This window comes from Rhamphochromis sp. 'chilingali' (genome assembly GCF_963969265.1).
Source record: "Rhamphochromis sp. 'chilingali' genome assembly, chromosome: 14".
Taxonomy (NCBI): domain Eukaryota; kingdom Metazoa; phylum Chordata; class Actinopteri; order Cichliformes; family Cichlidae; genus Rhamphochromis; species Rhamphochromis sp. 'chilingali'.
The window spans coordinates 32,017,830-32,038,978 of NC_137941.1; the positions used below are offsets into that span (position 1 = coordinate 32,017,830).

The 21,149-nt window shown below is 43.4% G+C and overlaps 2 protein-coding genes across 2 annotated transcripts; one reads left to right on the forward strand and one right to left on the reverse strand.

Annotated features, from left to right (window-relative positions):
* Positions 1 to 5,989: 5,989 nt before the first annotated feature.
* Positions 5,990 to 7,836, forward strand: LOC308410477 (uncharacterized protein; the record flags this gene model as incomplete). Its single annotated transcript, XM_080903813.1, has 2 exons — positions 5,990 to 6,850; positions 6,965 to 7,836. Exons 1-2 carry the CDS (start codon positions 6,199 to 6,201, stop codon positions 7,834 to 7,836), a joined length of 1,524 nt encoding a protein of 507 aa, XP_080759939.1. The 5' UTR covers positions 5,990 to 6,198.
* Positions 7,837 to 14,862: 7,026 nt separating this feature from the next.
* Positions 14,863 to 21,149, reverse strand: LOC308410422 (interleukin-1 receptor type 2-like). The gene is made up of 10 exons (XM_080903749.1): positions 21,012 to 21,149; positions 18,811 to 18,904; positions 17,863 to 18,115; positions 17,291 to 17,465; positions 16,972 to 17,149; positions 16,426 to 16,515; positions 16,256 to 16,321; positions 15,988 to 16,123; positions 15,294 to 15,439; positions 14,863 to 15,121 (listed from the first exon to the last, which is right to left on the reverse strand). The coding sequence occupies exons 2-10, from the start codon at positions 18,893 to 18,895 to the stop codon at positions 14,976 to 14,978; spliced, it is 1,275 nt and encodes a 424-aa protein (XP_080759875.1). The 5' UTR covers positions 18,896 to 18,904; positions 21,012 to 21,149; the 3' UTR covers positions 14,863 to 14,975.

Below are 21,149 nucleotides of genomic sequence, written 5' to 3' on the forward strand. Positions count from 1 at the left end.
AGTCTTTGTTGTGGAGTCTGACAGCAGTGGGGAGGAAAGACCTGCGAAATCTCTCCGTCCCACACCGTGGGTGCCGCAGTCTCCCACTGAAGGAGCTGCTCAGTGCTGTCACAGTCTGCTGCATGGGGTGGGAGATGTTGTCCATCAGGGATGACAGCTTAGCCGCCGTTCTCCTGTCACTCACCACCTCCACTGGGTCCAGAGGGCATCCTAGAACAGAGCTGGCCCTTCGGATCACCCTGTTCAGTCTCTTCCTGTCCCCAGCAGAGATGCTGCCGCCCCAGCTATGGTATCTTGTTATGAAATGTTGTGTGTCAAAGCTAAGTTTGATTGGGAAACTCAAAGCTCAATAACCTGTATCAACAACAATTCACTGCAGCCTGTGCAATATTTGATGCATCATAATTTATTCCAGTCTATCTTGCAAATACATGTTTGCAATGTCATGCACAAACACACACAACTATTAGATCCTTAAGATCAAACCTGTGTCATTCTTTTGGTCCACTGCAGTGTAGTAGTGCGACCATGGCTCAGGGGGTTGGGAAGCGCATCTGTAACCGGAAGGTCGCTGGTTCGATCCCTGGTTGTTGTGTCCTTGGGCAAGACACTTTACCCTACCACTGGTGTTAGCCTCCCTTCTGTCAGTCTGCCCCTGGGCAGCTGTGACTAAAACTGTAGCTTGCCTCCACCAGTGTGTGAGAGTGAATGAATAGTGGCATTGTAAAGCGCTTTGTGTGCCTTGAAAAGCGCTATATAAATCCAATCCATTATTATTATAGTAAAAAAAAAAAAAACTCCCCCCAAAAAAAGAAGTGAAGTGGCCCCAAATGGCCAGGATAGAGATCAGAGGGTTAATGCGCAAAATGTATAAAAAAAATATTGATTACAGGATAATACATTAATGTTAATATCAACAATAAGCTTTTTACTCTGAAGTTACAAGTATAAACAGTGCTGTTACATTTACACTTAAATTCTTTACTACAAGTATGGAAACAAGTGAACAACATTTTATAATAAGTTTAACTGGAATTCTGTACACTGAAAAGCAAACAACACATAAAAAACACAAACAAACAGCCATTACCTTCATCTGTCCATTAAATGTCAAACATCGCATTGACCCGTAGTCCCTGCTCATCAGCACATGCTTTTAAAAAGAGCTCCATGTCCTCTGCAAACTGAAAAACAAAGAGGAAGAAGTCCCTCTACACAAAAACACTGCAGATGACAGGCCAGGCAAACATCTATTGACCTGTTTGAATGCCTTCACATCATGTGAGCCTTGAAGTTTTTTTGTAAGAAGACTAAGACCACAGTGAGGGCGTTTCATTTTCATGGACTTTCCACAAGCCACAGTTTCATTTAGCACAGAGGGTAGAGCACATGAATGTTCTACCCAAGATTCAGAAAATGGTTTAGATGCCGGAGACAAGACATCGAGAGGGAGATGGGGCTCCACGGAGAGTTCAGTGGGGAGCAGTCCTGAATGCTGACATGACAATAATTGACTTGCCATATCCCCACGCTGTATGACTGTCATGTTGCAGACCGGGCAGTGAAAGTGCACCGGCATATCATTTTGTCTGTAAGAGAGAAAAAAAAGAAAAAAAACAACAACAACATCTAATTTAAATGTAGTTATATAGAATGCAATCAGTTTATCTAACAATCAGATTGTACATATTAACAAAAATATCCAAGCCATCCTCAATAATGAAAGCAAAATGGTGTGGATCACAAGAGCTGTCAGGAAATGTGGTGAACAGGAAAAAATATTTAATGAAAACACTTTTTTCTCTTGCTGATGAATACACTGAACTGCACAGTGTGAAAAGCAACATTTAAGTCAACAAAGAGACTTCAGAGGTGCTGAAAAGAAGTGCATATTTATAACTTTAACTATGAGGTATATTTAATACCAACATACCTTTGAAGGCAAAGCATTTTTAATGTGTCCATTTATATGCTGCTCAATCTTTGCCCTGACAGTAGGGCTGAGAGTGGGGCACAGAGGGCAGTGAAACAGCCAACACGTGGTGCATTCCTGCAATTCTGGCTTGGAGGCAGAACTCCAAATTGATATTTGCATCTAAAACAGATAGAAAAACAGATAAACACCATATACACATTTAGGTTCAGGTTTTAGCAGAAATAACACGTTACAGTTAGCATGTAAGAGATTTGGGAGAAAATTCTTTACAAAAACATAATTTACAAGACACTTATTTGTGACATACGTATAGATTGACATATAACAGACAATTTAACAAAGGCAAACTAAAATCTGGGCAATAAAAAAGCAGAACAGAATGGAATAGAGAATATTAGTATTTATACATATATAAAACTCTGTGACGACCTTTACAATGTTTTTGCAGGTGGAATGAGAGACATGAACAAAGTGCAATATGCAGTAAATGGAACAATGTGCATTGATGTTACAGATTGTGAAAAGTAGTGAAGTGAATTTGTTCATAACAAGCAAAAATCAAATACGTTTGAAACTGACCGCTAAATGCTAATCAGAGGTGTCAAAAGTGCACACATTCATTACTAAAGTTTAGATACCGCGGGGGTCTGACCGTTGTTGTAACGCTAACAAAGTGTAAGCAAACTAGATGATTCCTAGAATTATATAATTATTAACGGCAAATTTAGACATGAAAGACTCTGTCCCAACCTTTACAATCCAGTGGCGTGTCCAGGGGGGTGACCTGGGGGGGCACAGGCCAACCCCGGTGCCACCCCGAAGCTAAATGTATGATTATGTTTTCACAGTGAAGTTCAGATATCCGAGTGTAAGTGAATGCAGCATCGGCTTCTGCACTATGAGCATCATGTTAGCAAAGGTAGGAGAGCCAAGCACAAAAGACGGCGCAGCAGAAAACAATTTTTCAGCGAAAGATTAACAGGTTAACATAGCTGGACTGGCCATCGGGCATACCGGGCATTTTCCCGGTGGGCTGATGACTTATTTATTTATTTATTTTGTAACAGCATGAACAATGAGAGGTGGTGGATTGGCCAGATGCTGGCCGATGTGTAAAAAAAACTAAGTTGTTTGGTGGTGGCTATGGCGGAGCTTCCACAGAGGCCAGCAGGTGGATGAGGGAAGGGGAGGCAGGAGGAGCAGAGACCCGAGGCAGCCGCCGGTCCGAGTGTCAGGTGAACTGAACTTCAGGTAAGAAGTTATGACCTGCAGTCTATCTGGGTCAGATATGAACCAAGTTTAGGTGCAGTTTATTTTCATGTTGCTGACCTTTTACAGTCAGTTACAATAACTCATACTGCGTGAGCTAGCATGACGGAGTTTCTATACAGCTGGGTGGGTGCTATGATGTTACTGATAGTGAACTTTATTTTATTCATAAGGTTAGTTAGTAGAGTTGCCAACGGCTCCTTAAAAAATGCAATGGTCCCTCATTCAGAGAAAATATTACACGTTTTGTGTTGAGCTGAGAAGAGACGCAGTTTGTCCCGTTAGCTATAATGAAAAAAAGACACAAAGCTGGATTTATTCTGTCTTTACGCTGCACAGCTGCCTCTTCTTCTCTCATTCTCTCCCCTGCCTCTCCTGTTCCTACTTCAATCATGAAACTGATCAATGATCAGCTGATCGGCTTTTCTCTCTTGTTTATTTATCGCCCACTTTGCGCCAGAAAGAGGAAACCAGCAGATGTCGCGCTAAACAACAGCAGCACATTCAAGCTTGATCAGCTGTTGTTAGAATTTATTTAATATTAATTTCTAGTATCAGCTGTTGTTTGCTGGAGCCACAGCTGTAAAGCTGCTGGTCATGATGTCGGTTTGGATATGTGGTGAGAGGGAAACATGAAGATGAAACCAGGAGATGTCCTTACTGAATCATCAGAGCTGAACAGGTGATGGAGAAATAGGTTTACCTTTTAGGTGACATGAATGAGTTGAAGGGAAGTTATGAGCTGTTTCTGAGACACAAATAACACCAGGATCCTTTTCTAAGTAGCTGACAGCTGGTAACTGTGCAGGGGCGGGTCTAGCAAAGTTTTGCCAGGGGGGCTGTTAGGGCATTAACAGGGAGAGGGGGGCACAAAGAAATACTTTTCTTTCTTATTCTCATTTAAAATGTCTCGCTTTTATTAAATAATTATCTGAATCATGCGAACAAAGTTTTTATCTGACGTAAAAAATGTATAGAAATCATACATATACCAACAAGACTGTACATCACTGTCACAACAGGGTTTGTTTTCAGTCAAAGGCTTCATGGCTTTACTACCTGGTGGGTCGGTCTGTAGTCAAAATGCTCGATTTTCTGTCCCAGTCCAGCCCTGCAGGTTAATACTGGAAGTGTCACCATGCCAGCTGAATGTATTTCATCATCAGCCAGTGTTGTTCTTGATCAATATTACCAAAGTTTACCATAAGGCAGCATAGAAAGTATTTACTTGCTTTCAGGTTTTATTCAAATGTTAGTCTTTTCAGTTGTTTCCCCACTTTTTTCCTGTTTCAAAATCAAACACCAGTTTGTAGGAAGATTATCTTTTAATAGGCAGATGAAGTTTTACATTGGCATTGGCTAATTTGCCAATTGTATGTTAAAAATGTTCGTATTTTAATATTCAAAAATGTTTTTGCCCTGTAACACCGTAGTGGTTAAAATCTCATTCTAATAAGAGTTAAAAGCGCATTCGGTTATTAGGTTTACAGGGTTATTGAATTATGGTGAACGGTTGGTAGAATTTTTTTTTAACATTATTGTCATGGTCCTGGGTCGGTGACCCAGCGCTTTTAGTTATCATTTTCTAGTTTATGATGATGATTATTATTGTTTGAGTTCTGTGTGTTATATTTGGTCTGCCTTTGAGTCTGTGTCTCTGTCTATGGTGTCACCCCATCTGTTTGTGAATCTGTCTGTTTAGTTCAATGTCTTGTCTGGTTCCATGTGTCTGAGTTTCCTGTTTTATTGTGAAGGTCCGCGTCGTATGTGAGTGTGATCAGGTTACGTTTCCCCTGTCCCGTCAGCCCAGATTCCTCCCAGCTGTGTTGCCCTCCTGTCTCTCATCCCCTGATTACTGGTGTGTGTGTATTTAAGCCCTGTGTGTTCTCCTGCCTGTTGCCGGTTCGTCTGTTTAACTCCATGTCAGTCTGCATTATTCTGTTACCTGGTATTCATTCTGCGTCTCTCTGCCATCTCTCTTTGTGCATTTCGCTCCTCCTCCCGTGAGTGTCTGGTTTAAGTTTTGTTCTTTAGTTTTCCCAGTTTAGGTTTGTTTACTCCCCGCTCTGCTCTTCCTGTTTTGTCACTTTATCACCTCTGCAAATAAATTTTCACTCGCACCCCAGTCAGTGCCTGCATCTTGGATCCTTTTCTCAATTCACCACACGACTGCTGTGCAGCCGTGACAATTATCTGCCAATTGCATCTGCCACCCTTCTCCAAATCTGTGCCCCTACCTGGCCCCCCCAACAAAAAATTTCTAGACACGCCACAAGGTTTCCACAGTCGATGATCCATGCAGGAATGTCTTTCTGCCTGCTGTGGAGGTCACGTGTTTCCGGCCACTGTGGCGGTCACGAGTTTCCGGTTAGTGTGGAGGTCACGAGTTTCCGGTTAGTGTGGAGGTCACGTGTTTCCGGTTAGTGTGGAGGTCACGTGTTTCCAATTACTGTGGAGGTCACGTGTTTCCGGTTAGTGTGGCGGTCACGTGTTTCCGGCTACTGTGGAGGTCACGTGTTTCCGGCTACTGTGGAGGTCCCAATATGACCCTCCCCAGTGGCTGCAGCCAGACCCTTCTCAAAAAATCACGGTTTTAGTAACACAGTAACGCAGCGTGTTTATGGGAAAGTAACAGTAATCTAATTACTCTTTTTGCAATAGTAATCCCTTACTTTGCTCCTCCCCTTTGTGAGTGTGGACGCTTCATCTCTTTGCTCTTGAATGCTTTGCTTCTTATATTGATTTTTATTGATTTTTATGCTGATTTTTTCCCTTTTTTCCATGTGAGCTTACCTGCGATAACTTCTGGACACTTGTAGATCATTAGGACTAGAGTGTTCTTAACAGAAACAGCAACATTTTATGGTTACCTTGTCCTCAGCGCTCCGTGTGTCTGTGGCCTAGACACAGCTGAAGCCTGATTACAGCGTCTGGGCACCGAGCAGCCTCAATAGCCTGGAAAGGTGCTAACCGCTAGGCTAACTAGCAACAAGATGCCTTCCCTCTCCACAGATGACTACCACAGCCTCCTGCAGAAGATTGCAGTACTGGAGACAAAAATTCATCGTTTAGAAGTAAACGTGGAGGTAAATGGACTGTGTGGAAATGAAACAACCTTGCCTTTGATTCAAAACAATGGCGATGAGCAAGCTAGTACACAGCTAAGGAGCACAGATAACATGACCAAGAAAGTAGACTCTGTGCATTATTATAAATCCTCAAGTGATAATCCACCCTTAGACTGTCTTGGTGCAAAACCAAGACATAAATCATGTCTCCTGGAAGGGGGAGGACGTATCACAGGCAGGGCACAGCGAGCTGAAATCTCTGAAACCGACTGGCCTTCACTTCCTACGAGACAGAGAAGCTCTTCTACCCCTGTATACGGGAGGAAACAGGACTGGACAACCGTGAATAGGAAGGTTAACAACAAACCTCCAAAACAACTGAATGTGAAACTGCAGAACAGATTTGCTCCACTATCAAAGGACCCTGGATCTATATCGGACAACCATCCATCTAAAAGCAGCGAAATAAGGTCTGAAAATCTGTTGAAAAGTGAAAGGCCACAGGGAAAGCTAAAGGCTAGGCCTGAAACTCTGATTGTGGGTGACTCTGCCGTAAAGGATGTACAAAGGATGTGCGGTAAGAACACTAAAGTCCTCTGCTTTCCTAACGATATGGTCAACAACCTGAAGGAGAGAATTCTTCAAATTGCAGATGAATATCCAACTGTGACAAACATTGTTCTGCATACAGGGTCAAACGATGTGTCCAAACAACAGTCGGAGGTTCTGAAACGGGACTTTACTGGATTATTAAATACTGTAAACTCTCTGAATGCAGCTGTATTCATCAGTGGACCTGTACCGCCGGTCAGAGGAGGAGACGAGAGATTCAGCAGGTTGTTTACACTGAATAAATGGCTTATATCAGCATGTGCTGACCACTCAGTGCATTTTATCGACAACTTTAATATTTTTTGGGAACGCAGGCATCTGTTCAAAGCAAATGGATTTAATTTTAACAAGTCAGGGGTGAAACTGTTCACCTCCAACTTGTTTTATTCCATACGTCATCCATCCGTGCTTGGTGCCAAGGCTGAGATAAACGAGGAGTTATCTCATAAAGAGGAACAAACAGTACTCCAAGAACAGACAAAGCCCAGCAGAAACCTTGAGGAGGAGCTCCATTTGCCCCCACCCGGGAAGAGCCTCAGAAAGGAGAGACATCCATGGCATCTGAGGAAGAGCCTCAGAAAGGAGAGACATCTAAGGCAAGAAGAGGGGTCCCTATTTGCCTCCAACTCTCTCAACAACACCAACGACCAGGACAAGGGACCACGACCTTCCCCAGTCCCCCAAACCCCTGACAGGCCATCACCCTCCTCCCCCTCCCTTTCTCCCTCCTCCCCACACCTGAAATTCACTGAGGAGATGATGGAGCGGGTCAATGCTGGGCTCAGATCTACCCCCCGTCCCAATCCCTTTTTGTCCCCCATAAACCCCCCACCAGAGCGGCCAAAGGTTCGCCATCGAGCCCCACCCTCAACAGAGCAATCAAAGTCACATTGCCCAGCCTCGCCCCCCTTAGTTCCTCTTCATGCCCTGTCTCCGCAGTCTGATGCGTGATGTGTGAAGGGTCCGGGCTGTGAGGATTATGGCAGTGATGACTTTTCCCAGGAGAAGCTGGGACCCTGTTTACTAGAAGGTTTTAAAATTTCTGTACTTTTAGGTGACAGGAGACATGTGGCCTGGTCAAAACACAGAGAGCTGCACTCTAAAAGATCTTTAAACATAGTAAACATACCTCGTGTGCCACAGACTGCTCCCAAACACGAGGGGACAAGTAATACCTCTAAAACACTTAAGTTGGCTTTATTAAACATTAGATCTCTAGCTGGGAAAACATTTTTAATTAATGATTTAATCACTGAGCACAGCCTTGATTTTATGTTTTTAACTGAAACTTGGTTGGACCAAAGTAACAGTGGAGCTGTTCTCATCGAGACGACCCCTCCTAACTACAGTTTTATCAGTGAGGTCAGGGCGAGCAGGAGAGGAGGAGGGGTCGCTGTCTTATTTAATGAATCATTTCAATGTAAGCAGCTATCTCCTGGAAGTTTTCAGTCTTTTGAATATGTGGCTTTACAGCTGAAGGCCCCATCCAAAGTTGTGTTTCTTAATGTTTACAGGCCTCCCAAATACTGCACAGACTTTTTTAATGACCTCAGTGAACTGCTGTCTGTGATCTGTGTTGATTTTGACTGTGTAATTATTGCTGGGGATTTTAACATCCATGTGGACAACCCTCAGGACAAAGGGACTAAAGACCTGAGTAACACTCTGGGCAACTTTGGGCTGACTCAGCATGTAACAGAGGCCACACATAATAGAGGACACACTCTTGACCTACTGATCTCCAAAGGCCTGAGCATTTCAAAGGTTACTGTGTCTGATGTGGGCCTGTCTGATCATTACTGTGTTTTCTTTGAAAGTAAAATCTCAGCCCACACAAATATATCAACAACAGTGATCACAAAACGGTGTATAACTGAACACAGTAGTGCAATTTTTAACCAGGTCTTCCCATTAACACCTGACCTGTCCAGAGGGTCAGTCAATGAGCTCGTCAATAGCTTCAATGCTAACATGTTAAATGTAATGGACACTATTGCTCCCATTAAGGTGAAGGTTATCTCTGGAAGGAAAAAGTCTCCATGGAGAAACTCCACACTGGTGAAAAAAGAAAAAAAAGAGTGTAGGAAAGCTGAGCGCAGATGGAGAAAAACAAACCTCCAGGTTCATTATGACATTTATAAAGAGAAACTTCACAATTATAATTTACAACTGAGGAATGCAAGGAGGTCCTACTTCTCTGACATCATCACTAAAAACAGCCATAATGCTCGGGTCTTATTTTCTACAGTTGACAGGCTAACAAACCCTCCTGTGTCAGTGGCAGCTCCAGAATATGTACTGTGTCCACCAAAAAACTGTTTAAACACCATGAAACAGTTTCAACCTATTAACAGCAAAGACCTGGAGGACATCTTAGGTCAACTGAACTCCTCCTCTTGCTGTTTAGATGTCCTGCCAACAAGTTTTTTCAAAAAGGTCTCAAAGACTTTAGAGTCAGACCTGTTACAGATCGTCAACTTTTCTTTATTATCAGGTGTGTTTCCAGAATCACTAAAAACTGCTGTAATCAAACCTATACTGAAAAAGGACAATCTTGACAAGACACAAATGAACAACTACAGGCCGATCTCAAATCTCCCGTTTTTAAGTAAGATCATTGAAAAAGCAGTTTCTCAACAGCTCAGTTACTTCTTAAAACAGAATAATTGCTACGATGCCTTCCAGTCAGGTTTTAGACAGAACCACAGCACTGAAACCGCTCTGACCAAAGTGTTTAATGACATATGTCTGAATACAGACAGTGGAAAAATGTCAGTCCTAGTTTTACTGGATCTCAGTGCAGCATTTGATACAGTTGACCACAACATATTACTCAAACGACTGGAGAACTGGACAGGTCTTTCAGGAACTGTACTAAACTGGTTCAAAACATACGTAGAAAACAGGAAATACTTTGTATCAATAGGTAACTTCACATCTGAGCAGACAAGTATCACATGTGGAGTTCCCCAAGGTTCCATCTTGGGACCCCTTCTGTTTAACATCTACATGCTCCCACTGGCACAGATTATAAACAACAACAAAATAAACTACCACAGCTATGCAGATGACACACAAATATATATCACAATGTCACCAGGAGACCGAGGCCCTGTACAGGCTCTTGGTAAATGCATTGAGGAAATCAATGACTGGTTGTGCCACAATTTTCTCCAGCTAAACAAAAACAAAACTGAGGTAATAGTCTTTGGCGCCAAAGAAAAACGATTACAGGTCACCAGAGAACTTCAATCTATACATCTAAAAACCACAAACCAGGCGAGAAATTTGGGTGTAGTGATGGATGCAGACCTAAACTTAGAAAAACACATTAAGACAATAACAAAGTCAGCTTACTATCACCTCAAGAATATTTCAAGGATAAAAGATCTGATGTCTCAACAGGACCTGGAAAAACTAGTCCATGCATTCATCTTTAGTAGGCTTGATTACTGTAACAGCATCTTTACAGGTCTACCTAAAAAATCAGTCAGACAACTACAGCTCATTCAGAACTCTGCTGCTCGAGTCCTCACTAAGACCAAAAAAGTGGACCACATCAGTCCAGCTCTGAGGTCCTTACACTGGCTGCCTGTCCGTCAGAGGATAGACTTTAAAGTTCTGATGCTGGTCTATAAAGCTCTGAATGGTTTAGGACCAAAATACATCAATGACCTCCTGACCCAGTATGAACCATCCAGATCCCTCAGGTCATCTGGATCCGGTCTTTTATCAGTTCCCAGAGTCAGAACCAGACACGGAGAAGCTGCATTCAGCTTTTATGCTCCTTATATCTGGAACAAACTCCCAGAAAGCCTCAGATCAGCTGAAACACTCAGTTTATTTAAATCCAGGTTGAAGACTCACCTGTTCTCAGCTGCATTTGAATAAAGCACCAAATCCACACTTTAAGCTTAAATTTCAAAACTCACATTTAACTATTGATTTTATCTACTGTTCTGATTTTATCTGTTTTGATTTTATATACTGTTGTTTGTTTGTTTGTTTGTTTGTTTGTTTGTTTGTTTGTTTGTTTGTTAATTAGTTAGTTAGTTTATTTGCTTGTTTTAATCAATTTTAAATCATGCTTTTTATTTGTTCTTGTTTCTAATGTCTCTGTAAAGCACTTTGAATCACCTTGTTGTTGAATTGTGCTATACAAATAAACTTGCCTTGCCTTGCCTTGCCTTGCCTTACTTTACTCGTTACTTGAAAAAGTAATCGGATAACGCGTTACTGCCCATCTCTGTTCACGAGTGACGGGAGAAGGGAACAGGAGATCGACAGAGGGATTGGTGCTGTGGCTGCAGCGATGCAGACTCTGTATCGGTCTGTTGCGGTGAAGAGAGAGAGTAGAGAGCTGCTCCTTCACATCGAAAGGAGCCAGTTAAGGTGGTTCAGGCATCTGACAAGGATGCCTCCTGGGCGTCTCCTGGGTGAGTCGTTGCGGACATGTCCCACCGAGAGGAGGCCTCGGGGCAGACCTGGGACATGCTGGAGAAATTAAATCTCTCGGCTTGTCTGGGAACGCCGCGGTGTTCCCCTGGACAAGCTGGAGGAGGTGGCTGGGGAGAGGGAGGTCTGAGCTTCTCTGCTGGCCCTGGATAAGAAGATGATGGATGGATGGATGGCACTTGCAAATCTTGCATCTTAAAATCTCGTTGAAATGGTGCGCGTTTCTGTTTCACCCCTTCAAAAGGTATACACAGGCATTTTGAGGCATGGCAGTGGATGATAAACAAAAATGTGTAACGTACTTGACATAGGTCAAGTCAGTTTTTCCATTTAAATGTGTAGATATGAAAGTTTGCAAATTAAGCTCTTCAACAGAACACGATGCTTCCCTGAGAACATTTATTGCACTTTTTAACACATACACAGTATAAACACACCAGTAACAGTGGTAAAAAAGCAGTTTGCTACTGCAATGTTTTCACCTGTGCCAACTTTGATGATGTTCCAAGTATTACACAAAGAGGATAACTGGACAGAAACAGCACTTCAGCATTTAAGAAATAAGTTTAGTCCTGAGAAAAGTGAAACCAAAATTAAGGAAGATGTTTTTGAATCGCTACCTTATCGTGGTGGAGGGGTTTGTGTGTCACAGGGATCCCAGGGGCTATGTTGTCTGGGGGCTTTTGCCCCCTGGTAGGGTCTCCCATGGCAAATTGGCCCTGGGTGAGGGACCAGACAAAGAGCGATTCATAAGACCCTTATGAAAAGGACACCGAGGGAACAGTTTACCCTGCCCGGGATAGGGTTACCGGGGCCCCGCCCTGGAGCCAGGCCCGGGGAGGGTGCCCGAGGGCGAGCGTCTGGTGGCCGGGCCTTAGTCCATGGGGCCCGGCCGGGCACAGCCCGAAGAGGAGACATGGGCCCATCCTCCCGCAGGCCCACCACCCGCAGGAGGCGCCATAGGGGTCGGGTGCATTGTGTGCCGGGTGGCGGCCAGGAGCGGAGGCCCTGGCGGACTGACCCCCGGCTGCCAAGACTGGCAATAGGGACATGGAATGTCACCTCTCTGGTGGGGAAGGAGCCTGAGTTAGTGCGTGAGGTTGAGAGGTGGCGGGCTGGGATGGGTATCCTAATATACCCTCGGCTTGCTGCCGGTACATTGGGATTTTTCCCGGTGGACGAGAGGGTTTGTTCCCTGTGGGACTCCGGAGGCAGCCGACAGGTATCGACAGGCCAAGCGAAATGCGGCTCGGGCAGTGGCGGAAGCAAAAACTCGGGTGTGGGAGGAGTCCGGAGAGGCCATGGAAAAAGACTTTCGGACTGCCTCGAAGAGATTCTGGCAAACCGTCAGACGTCTCAGGAGGGGAAAGCGGTGCTCTACCTGCACTGTGTATAGTGCTGGCGGAGCGCTGCTGACGTCGACTGAGAAAATTGTCGGGCGGTGGAAGGAATACTTCGAGGACCTCCTTAATCCCACTGACACGTCTTCCGAGGAGGAAGCAGAGTCTGGGGATGAGGGGAATGACCCGCCAATTTCCAGGGGCGAGGTCACTGAGGCAGTTAAACAACTCCTTGGTGGCAGAGCCCCTGGTGTTGATGAGATTCGCCCCGAGTTCCTGAAGGCTCTGGACGTTGTAGGGCTGTCCTGGTTGACACGCCTCTGCAATGTTGCGTGGAGATCAGGGCCAGTACCTGTGGACTGGCAGACCGGGGTGGTGGTCCCCATCTTTAAGAAAGGGGACCGGAGGGTGTGTTCCAACTACAGGGGGATCACACTCCTCAGCCTCCCTGGGAAAGTCTATGCCAGGGTGCTGGAAAGGAGAGTTCGTCCGTTAGTCGAACCTCGGATACAGGAGGAACAATGCGGTTTTCGTCCTGGTCGCGGAACACTGGACCAGCTCTTTATCCTCTCCAGGATACTCGAGGTGTATGGGAGTTTGCCCAACCAGTCTACATGTGTTTTGTGGACTTGGAGAAGGCATTCGACCGTGTCCCTCGGGGTGTCCTGTGGGAGGTGTTGCGGGAGTATGGGGTGTCTGGCCCATTGCTACGGGCCATTCGATCCCTATACAACCGTTGCAAGAGCTTGGTTCGCATTGCCGGCAATAAGTCGGACTCGTTCCCGGTGGGTGATGGGCTTCGCCAGGGCTGCCCTTTGTCTCCGGTTCTGTTCATAATTTTTATGGACAGGATTTCTAGGCGCAGCCAAGTGGCGGAGGGCTTTCGCTTTGGTGGCCTCAGAATCTCATCTCTGATTTTTGCAGATGATGTGGTTCTGTTGGCTTCATCGGGTGAGGGCCTCCAGCTCGCACTGGAACGGTTCGCAGCCGAGTGTGAAGCAGCGGGAATGAGGATCAGCACCTCCAAATCTGAGGCCATGGTTCACAGCCGTAAAAGGGTGGAGTGCCCACTCCGGGTCGGGGATGAGTTCCTGCCCCAAGTGGAGGAGTTCAAGTATCTCGGGGTCTTGTTCGCGAGTGATGGGAGAAGGGAGCCGGAGATCGACAGACTGATTGGGGCTGCAGCTGCAGTAATGCGGACGCTGCACCGGTCCGTCGTGGTGAAGAGGGAGCTGAGTGTAAAAGCGAAGCTCTCAATTTACCGGTCGATCTACGTCCCTACCCTCACCTATGGCCACGAGCTGTGGGTAGTGACCGAAAGAACGAGATCGCGGATACAAGCGGCAGAAATGAGCTTCCTCAGAAGGGTGGCTGGCCTCTCCCTTAGAGATAGGGTGAGAAGTTCGGCCATCCGGGAGGGGCTCAGAGTAGAGCAGCTGCTGCTCCACATCGAAAGGAGCCAGCTGAGGTGGTTCGGGCATCTGACAAGGATGCCCCCTGGGCGCCTCCTGGGTGAGGTGTTCCAGGCATGTCCCACCGGGAGGAGGCCCCGGGGCAGACCCAGGACACGCTGGAGAGATTATATCTCTCGGCTGGCCTGGGAACGCCTTGGTATTCCCCCGGATAAGCTGGAGGAGGTGGCTGGAGAGAGGGAGGTCTGGGCCTCTTTGCTTAGGCTGCTGCCCCCGCGACCCGGCCCCGGACAAAGCGGATGAAGATGGATGGATGGATGGATGGATGTTTTTGATGGACCTGAAATCTGGGACCTGATGCTTGACACTGAGCGCAAAAGGAAATTGAAGCCAACTGAATTGGAATAAACACATTATTACAGTTTTGGTGGGAAATAGTTAAAATTCCACTCATCGTCTTGATATATCATTATCCAAATGTGTAAAAACATCAGTGATGTCAGTGTGTATCTCAAACATCTGGCGTGTTGTCTTAAATTGGATTTCATGTCTTGAATCGGTGTAAAAGAACTAGGTAACACAACGGCTCATCTTTTACATGCTTCTAACCTTACAAAAAACATTGTTCACCTTTGAGTGTCAGAGAGGTATTTGTTTAATTCATTCCAGTGAATCCCCCCAGAAAACTATAACATCAATAACAAACATAAAGTTATTCATTCGCTGATTAGCAGCCTTTAGCAGTGAATTTTATGGACAACCCTAAGAAAGACGTGGTGCTGCTCCTGGATATCACACGGAAGTAATGCATAAAAAATAATCTGATGTAAAAGGTAAAGTTTAAAAGGAGGTCTCTGATGAGGAAGCGTGCACAGCGCCAGAGCTAGAAGGTGCTGCTCTGCCGAGCCAGAAAGTAATCCCTGTTCTTTTTCCTTCTAGGTTTGAAGAGGACGTAGAGAAACACAGAGACCACTGTGAGGAATGAGATCACAGCCCCTGCAGCCACAACCACCCATGTAAAGGTGGAGTCTGTAGACAGAGAGGCAAAGGTAGATTAGTGTCTTTACATATCAAGGTTTAGTTGTCCTGTCTTTGGTTTGTTGAGGTGATCTCAACAAACCAAAGACAAAAAATATAACTTAATACTGTGTGTGTCGTCAATTTTGCGAGAGTTCGCAGCCTAATGTGAAGAACAGCTCACCTTCTAGTCGAAGCTGTGCAACAACTTCTCGTCTTCCTCCTTTGTTCTGAGTGACACATTTTAACTCTGACTTCTCGTCTTCTTCTGTTATTGGTTCGACAATTAGCCTCAACTCAATCTGGCAGCCTTTGGACACCCTGGTAACCCTGGAAACATCGAGACAAGCAGCCGTCTGTTTTTAATGCTGTGAACGAGGCGTGTCTCTAATGATTTCACATAAAGAGTAATCATTAGAGTCAGAGCTGTTAGCAACACCTGGTAGTAGATTATTTCAATACTGGTGGATCAAATATCCATAACAACCTCTCAGAAATGTGTTATTTAACTTGTCTGAGAGGCAAGACACCATCACAGTTTTTTACAGACCAGATCCTGTAGGAGCGCAAAAGGTTATGTTGGAAATAGGCACGATCGCAAAGTGGGTTTGGAAGAGCACGATGACCCGTGTTTCCGGCTACAGGGCTTATCTTTAGCATGTACATACACATGTTTGTCTGCTGGCCTTTCATTTGTATTTTCTTTTGCAATTTTTCTCATAATGGTTCCATCCATTTATTCTCTAACCTGCAGTCAAAATCGAAGAAGCTATTATCATTCCAAAGTAGCATCAGTTGAACTCGTAATAAACTTACATTTAAGTTAGATAAGGTTTACGTGTAATTTTAGAACCAGTGCAGACAAAATCAAAAATTACCTTCTTCCCCCCTGCAGAGCACGCTTGTCAAGGTACGATGACTCCACTGTCTGGCTATTTACCAACCACGTGACCTCAGTAGAATCTGCTGTTTGACATTCGGTGAGCACCTGACAGAACAGTTTCAGTCCTGAACCTAAAGAAAGTCAGAGGCAAATCTAGATGAGACATTTAATATATATTTACAGTCTGTTTGGTTGTATGTTTATTTAAGAATGAGGTTGTATTGTTATTATTTATTTTAGGACTAAAGAGTTTTATCACTCACCATGTGGACTTTCAAAAACGGTTCCATTTAGTGGTGAAACAATCACAGGTGGCTGAACTATTGGAGCTAAAACATAAACAAGGCATTTCTTCATGAACAGTCCCTCTGGGGAATTTGAATTAATCAAATAAAAAAAAATAAAACATCTATCTATCTATTAAAAAACTCACTGTTGACAGTGCTGGTGCTGATTAACCCAAGGTCAGAGGTCACAGAGATGTTAGGCACAGTGGATTTGGTTGTGATCTCAGGATCAGGGCCTGGAAGACACATCCAAACAAACGGCTCCTTAAATAATAACAACAGTGGACTATTTGGCACAGTAATAATCATTAATGTGTTTGATGGAGTTATCTGTGCGGCCCATGCTATTTCCCTAGTGGGCCAGTAGAGGGCAGTGCACCACAACGCTCTAGTTGTAAAGAAGTAAATTGATGATCTTTATGTAAAGTACTTGACCGTTGCACATTGTCATAAAATTAAAGTGATTTGCTTATTTAAGTATTAATTTAATGAATTTTTTTAAAGATTTTTTTTTCTCATTTGCTCTGCATGTTTACTTAAAAAGAAGCGTAAGTGTGATCTGTCCTCTAGCCTGACAGTTGTATTATACTTAATAATCTAAAACTATAAATGCAGTAATAGCCATGTAATAGATAAAAACTCTTATTTAACCCACATTTCTCAGCACATGCATGACTTTGCAGATCACAAACCTTGCACATGGAGAAGATAGACTCTGCTGACTTTGTACTGCTGGTTGTTAATGCGCACCCTGAGCTTGCAGGTGTAGATGCCTGCATGGGTTCGCTTCACAGCTGGGATCATCAGTTTGCCTCTGTGCTGTTGGAAGGACCCTGCTCTGCCTGCTGGAGAAGCAGTGGTGTTGGAGTCCTGCAAGAAGGCAGCATGTGGTTAAATGACTCATCACTACCAGCCTTAGCCGATTACCTCAAAAGAGTGTAAAAAAATATCCCTGTCAACCGCATCAGGCAGAAAGTTCCTTGCCAAGCGCCGACAGGTTCGTTCACTCACCTTGTACCACTCTATCATGCTGTCCGTCTTGTTGAAGTTACGCAGAGATGGACACTCTAATGTCAGCGTCTCTCCCACTGCGGCTGTCACTTTATGCGTCAGCTTTTTCATGTCTACTAAAGTGGGCTCGTACACGTGCAGCTTGATACTTCCAGTTACGCAGTAGGTCTCATTTCTGGAAACAAAAGTGTTACAAGTGACCAAGTTTTCTCCAGTTTGAAAGTTTCAATCCGGAGAGGAAAGTATAAAAAGAAACATACTTTCTGCTAGTTTCTGATATGTTGCTTTGTAGCCACCCTGTCTGTAAATTGGAGGGGGGGCGGTTTTCCATCTAATTTCTAACAAAACAGCAAGTAGTTTAAAAAAAAATTGTAAAAATTGAAATGTGAAAAATAATACTTTTATTTTAGGTAATCATTGCATGTTTAAGTGTTGGACATAAAAACTAAACAATGTTGTCATTTGTTCCTATCAGATTACTTATCAGCTTTTGCTAGTTTTACCAGCATCGCCTGTGGAAAGAACGGTCTTGTTACTTGGAGAGATCATTTCTCTTGACTCTGGTTAACTACCTGTATGTGCAGGTGTATTTCCCTGAGTCTGAAGCCACAGCTGGGAGGAGCCACAGCTGGTTATCCTGCTGCTGAACACGTCCCTGATAGTTTGTGCCCTCCATCTCATTGTCCTTGGTGATGGAGTACTCAGCGGTTGGGGGGGCAATGTTGCGTTTTTCAAGAACATGGCTGAATATCGGGAAAGAGAGGATTACTGCTTCACCCTCCACTCTGAATGTCGCCACCTCTGGATCGACCAGGTAGCAGCCATCTGCAAGTACATATTAGGGCCATGTAGTGATTAGAAACGACACGTGCAAAAAAATCTAGCAGTGCAACTCATAAAGTGTGATTCTCACAAGGCAGTCACACTGTCACATGAGCATTAAGTCAGTATTATCAAAAACCTCTTTCAGTCCCTCCAACACACCACCTACAGTGCTCAACATTAGACCTCCACCCGGTGAAAGGTTGATCTTGCTTAACCATTACAGTAACACTTTTGATGTTTCTGCAATGGTTAAGCAACCAGTATGATCAAGCTCTGAGATCCAAATTCTACTTTTTAATGTTAGAAAATAATTATCAGATTTTTTTTTCTTTACACTTTTACGAAAAAGCACATTATAATTTTTTGATGAAGATGCCGTACCTAATAATTTGCCAAATATATAGCTATAATTTTTAGTTTTAAAGAACTTTTTGACAGCCTTCTTTGTGTTTTCTCGTTCTAATAATTTTGGTAACGGCTGTACCTGTAGGGCTTGAAAGATCGCGCCCCAGCATCTACATGTAAACATATGTAGAGTGGGTGATGATCATGGAGTCGGTTGTAATAAGATATCTGTCTAAAAAGCAAGATCACCCCGCTGTAATACTGTAATGATCACAATGCATTCTCTCTGTGATGAATACTACTGCCTCTTACAGTATGCAGTGTGTGTAGTGTAGCTGCTGCAAGCTCACCTTTCGTTGGCAAAGGAGGTAATGGAGGTCCTCCATAAACACAGCTGATGATGACCACAGCACATGTTAAAGGCAAAAAGACCATGATGGCAGTCTGCAGGGAGACAAACGTCTGAAATAAAACATCCACCAGCAAAACTTGTAGTGATGTTTAAACAAGTCGGTTCAGTTGCTTCCAGCTTTCCAGCTTAAATGTTTTTTCCAGTAAAACATTAAAGAAAAGGCTTAAGAGAAAAAATAACCCACAGAGAGGATAAAAAAGGGCATCGAAGGCCAGAAAAATAACAAAGGAAAAACTTCAAATGTTATCCGGACACGAGGCTTTAAACACTGGGCTGCTGAGGTATAAGTGTCCTCGCCTCATAAAGCTTTAACCAAATCGGCTTTTATGCAAACTCTTTTCAGATTGTAGAGGTTGTGACATCAGCACATCGTCATCAAAGATGTCGGCAATCCACTTCATCTCGCCCCCACATCCTAGAGTCAAATTTAGGGAGTTTACCAATGGCACCACATGGGATGACTCATATTAAACCTTTTAAAGTCACTCACATCATAGGTCAGTAAAATGAATAACAATAGTAACTGGACTAAAGATGTAGTATTAAAATATGTTTTTGATGTTCGAATGAACAGAATGGCTTGGTGATAAATTGGGGTTTAGCTACTATTTTTTTATTCCAATACTAAAGACCTAAACTAGTAGTGAGGACAGGTGTAACCTATAGCAATTTTTTATTAAGATCAGGGCAACAATTTGGTAATATATTGCATATTCAGTCAACAATAAATATACATTTAGCAGGGGTGGGGAACTCCAGGCCTCAAGGGCCAGTTGTTGCAGCTTTTAGATCTCACCCTGGGCCAACACACCTGAATCAAAGGATTAGTTCATCACCAGGATTCTGGAGAAGTCATTTAAATCAGCTGTGTTGGATCAAGGATATATCTAAAACCTGCAGGACACCGGCCCTCGAGGCCTGGAGTTCGACACCTGTGATTTAAAGACGCATAAAAGTGCTGCATAATAACATTAGTGTAAAGTCTACTTGTATTTAATTTTTTCTAAATATAGTCCGTTTACTGTATCCTATTTGCACACATATAGTAGTATATAGCATACTTTGAAAGTTTTCCGTATCGTATTTAAATGCATTTTGTTAGGTAAGATTTCCATAGTTTTGTTTCCGTGGAAACAAGTGGATTTTCGCTTCTGTTTTCTCCTCCGATTACAAGGATCAGCTGAGAGAAGTGAACATTTTCTCGCTCACTCTTACACACAGACAGACAGACACGAGTGCCACACACATGCGCGTGTGATAAATCATTTCCACACTGAAATCCTCCATGTGTCATTAAAAGGAAGGCCCATAAAGTGTGGGAGTGCCAGTGTTGTAAATGAATATGCATACACAAGTCACAATGCACTGACACATTTTCCAGGATTAAGAGTTTCGATTAAAGCCGAGAACAATTTTATAACTCATTTATTATGACCGTTTTTTTTACTGCTACTGCCAAACCTTACAATGCTATCTGTAGTTTCCTTCAGTTTAAGTATAATATTATAAATACTGCATGTGCTCTTATGATAAGCTCAATATTTCATAATTAAATGAACCTTTTGTATTCACACAGTCTACGACGAAACTAGAGAATTTGACCTCCACTTCAAAAATATATCTCAAATTATTAACGCAATGATGGCGACTTAATTCGACATTAAGTTGCAGATGCCTTTGCATTTATCGTGAAAATCACTTATTTAAGAAAAAAAAGTATACACATCCTCGTTTGATTCAGTGGAACTGTCGGTCTGAGAAACATTTACATTTTCTTCCTACAGTGCACCCATACAAATATTTTATTATAGTAGTTTTGGATAAACTCTAAAGTCTCGATCTGTTGCAAACTAAGTAGATTTAAACATTTGTGCAGCAAATGAAATATTTAAAGTAAACATGCTGTGACAGTAAAACCCTGCAATGTAAATGGTTGCAAATATGACAAAACAGAATAAAATATGGAATTTTCAGTACTTATTAGTACATAACAAGCGCATTATTGTTAAAAAGTTATATATTATAGTTAGGCAGTTTTGTTATATAAGCAACCATATGTGTGTACATATAAATACGGCACACGCGTGTACCTAACCTTACTTTCCTATGATTACATACACAGCAATGCAGTATACTCACGGTGTAAAGGTGAGCGTGGCGGTGGTCCTGGCAGTGTGACACTGGTGACAGGTAGATGTGGTGACAGCGTGGACTGAAGCAGCAAATGATCAGTTTCCTATTAGCTCAGGGGAAACCTGCAGTCTCTTTTCAATGTTC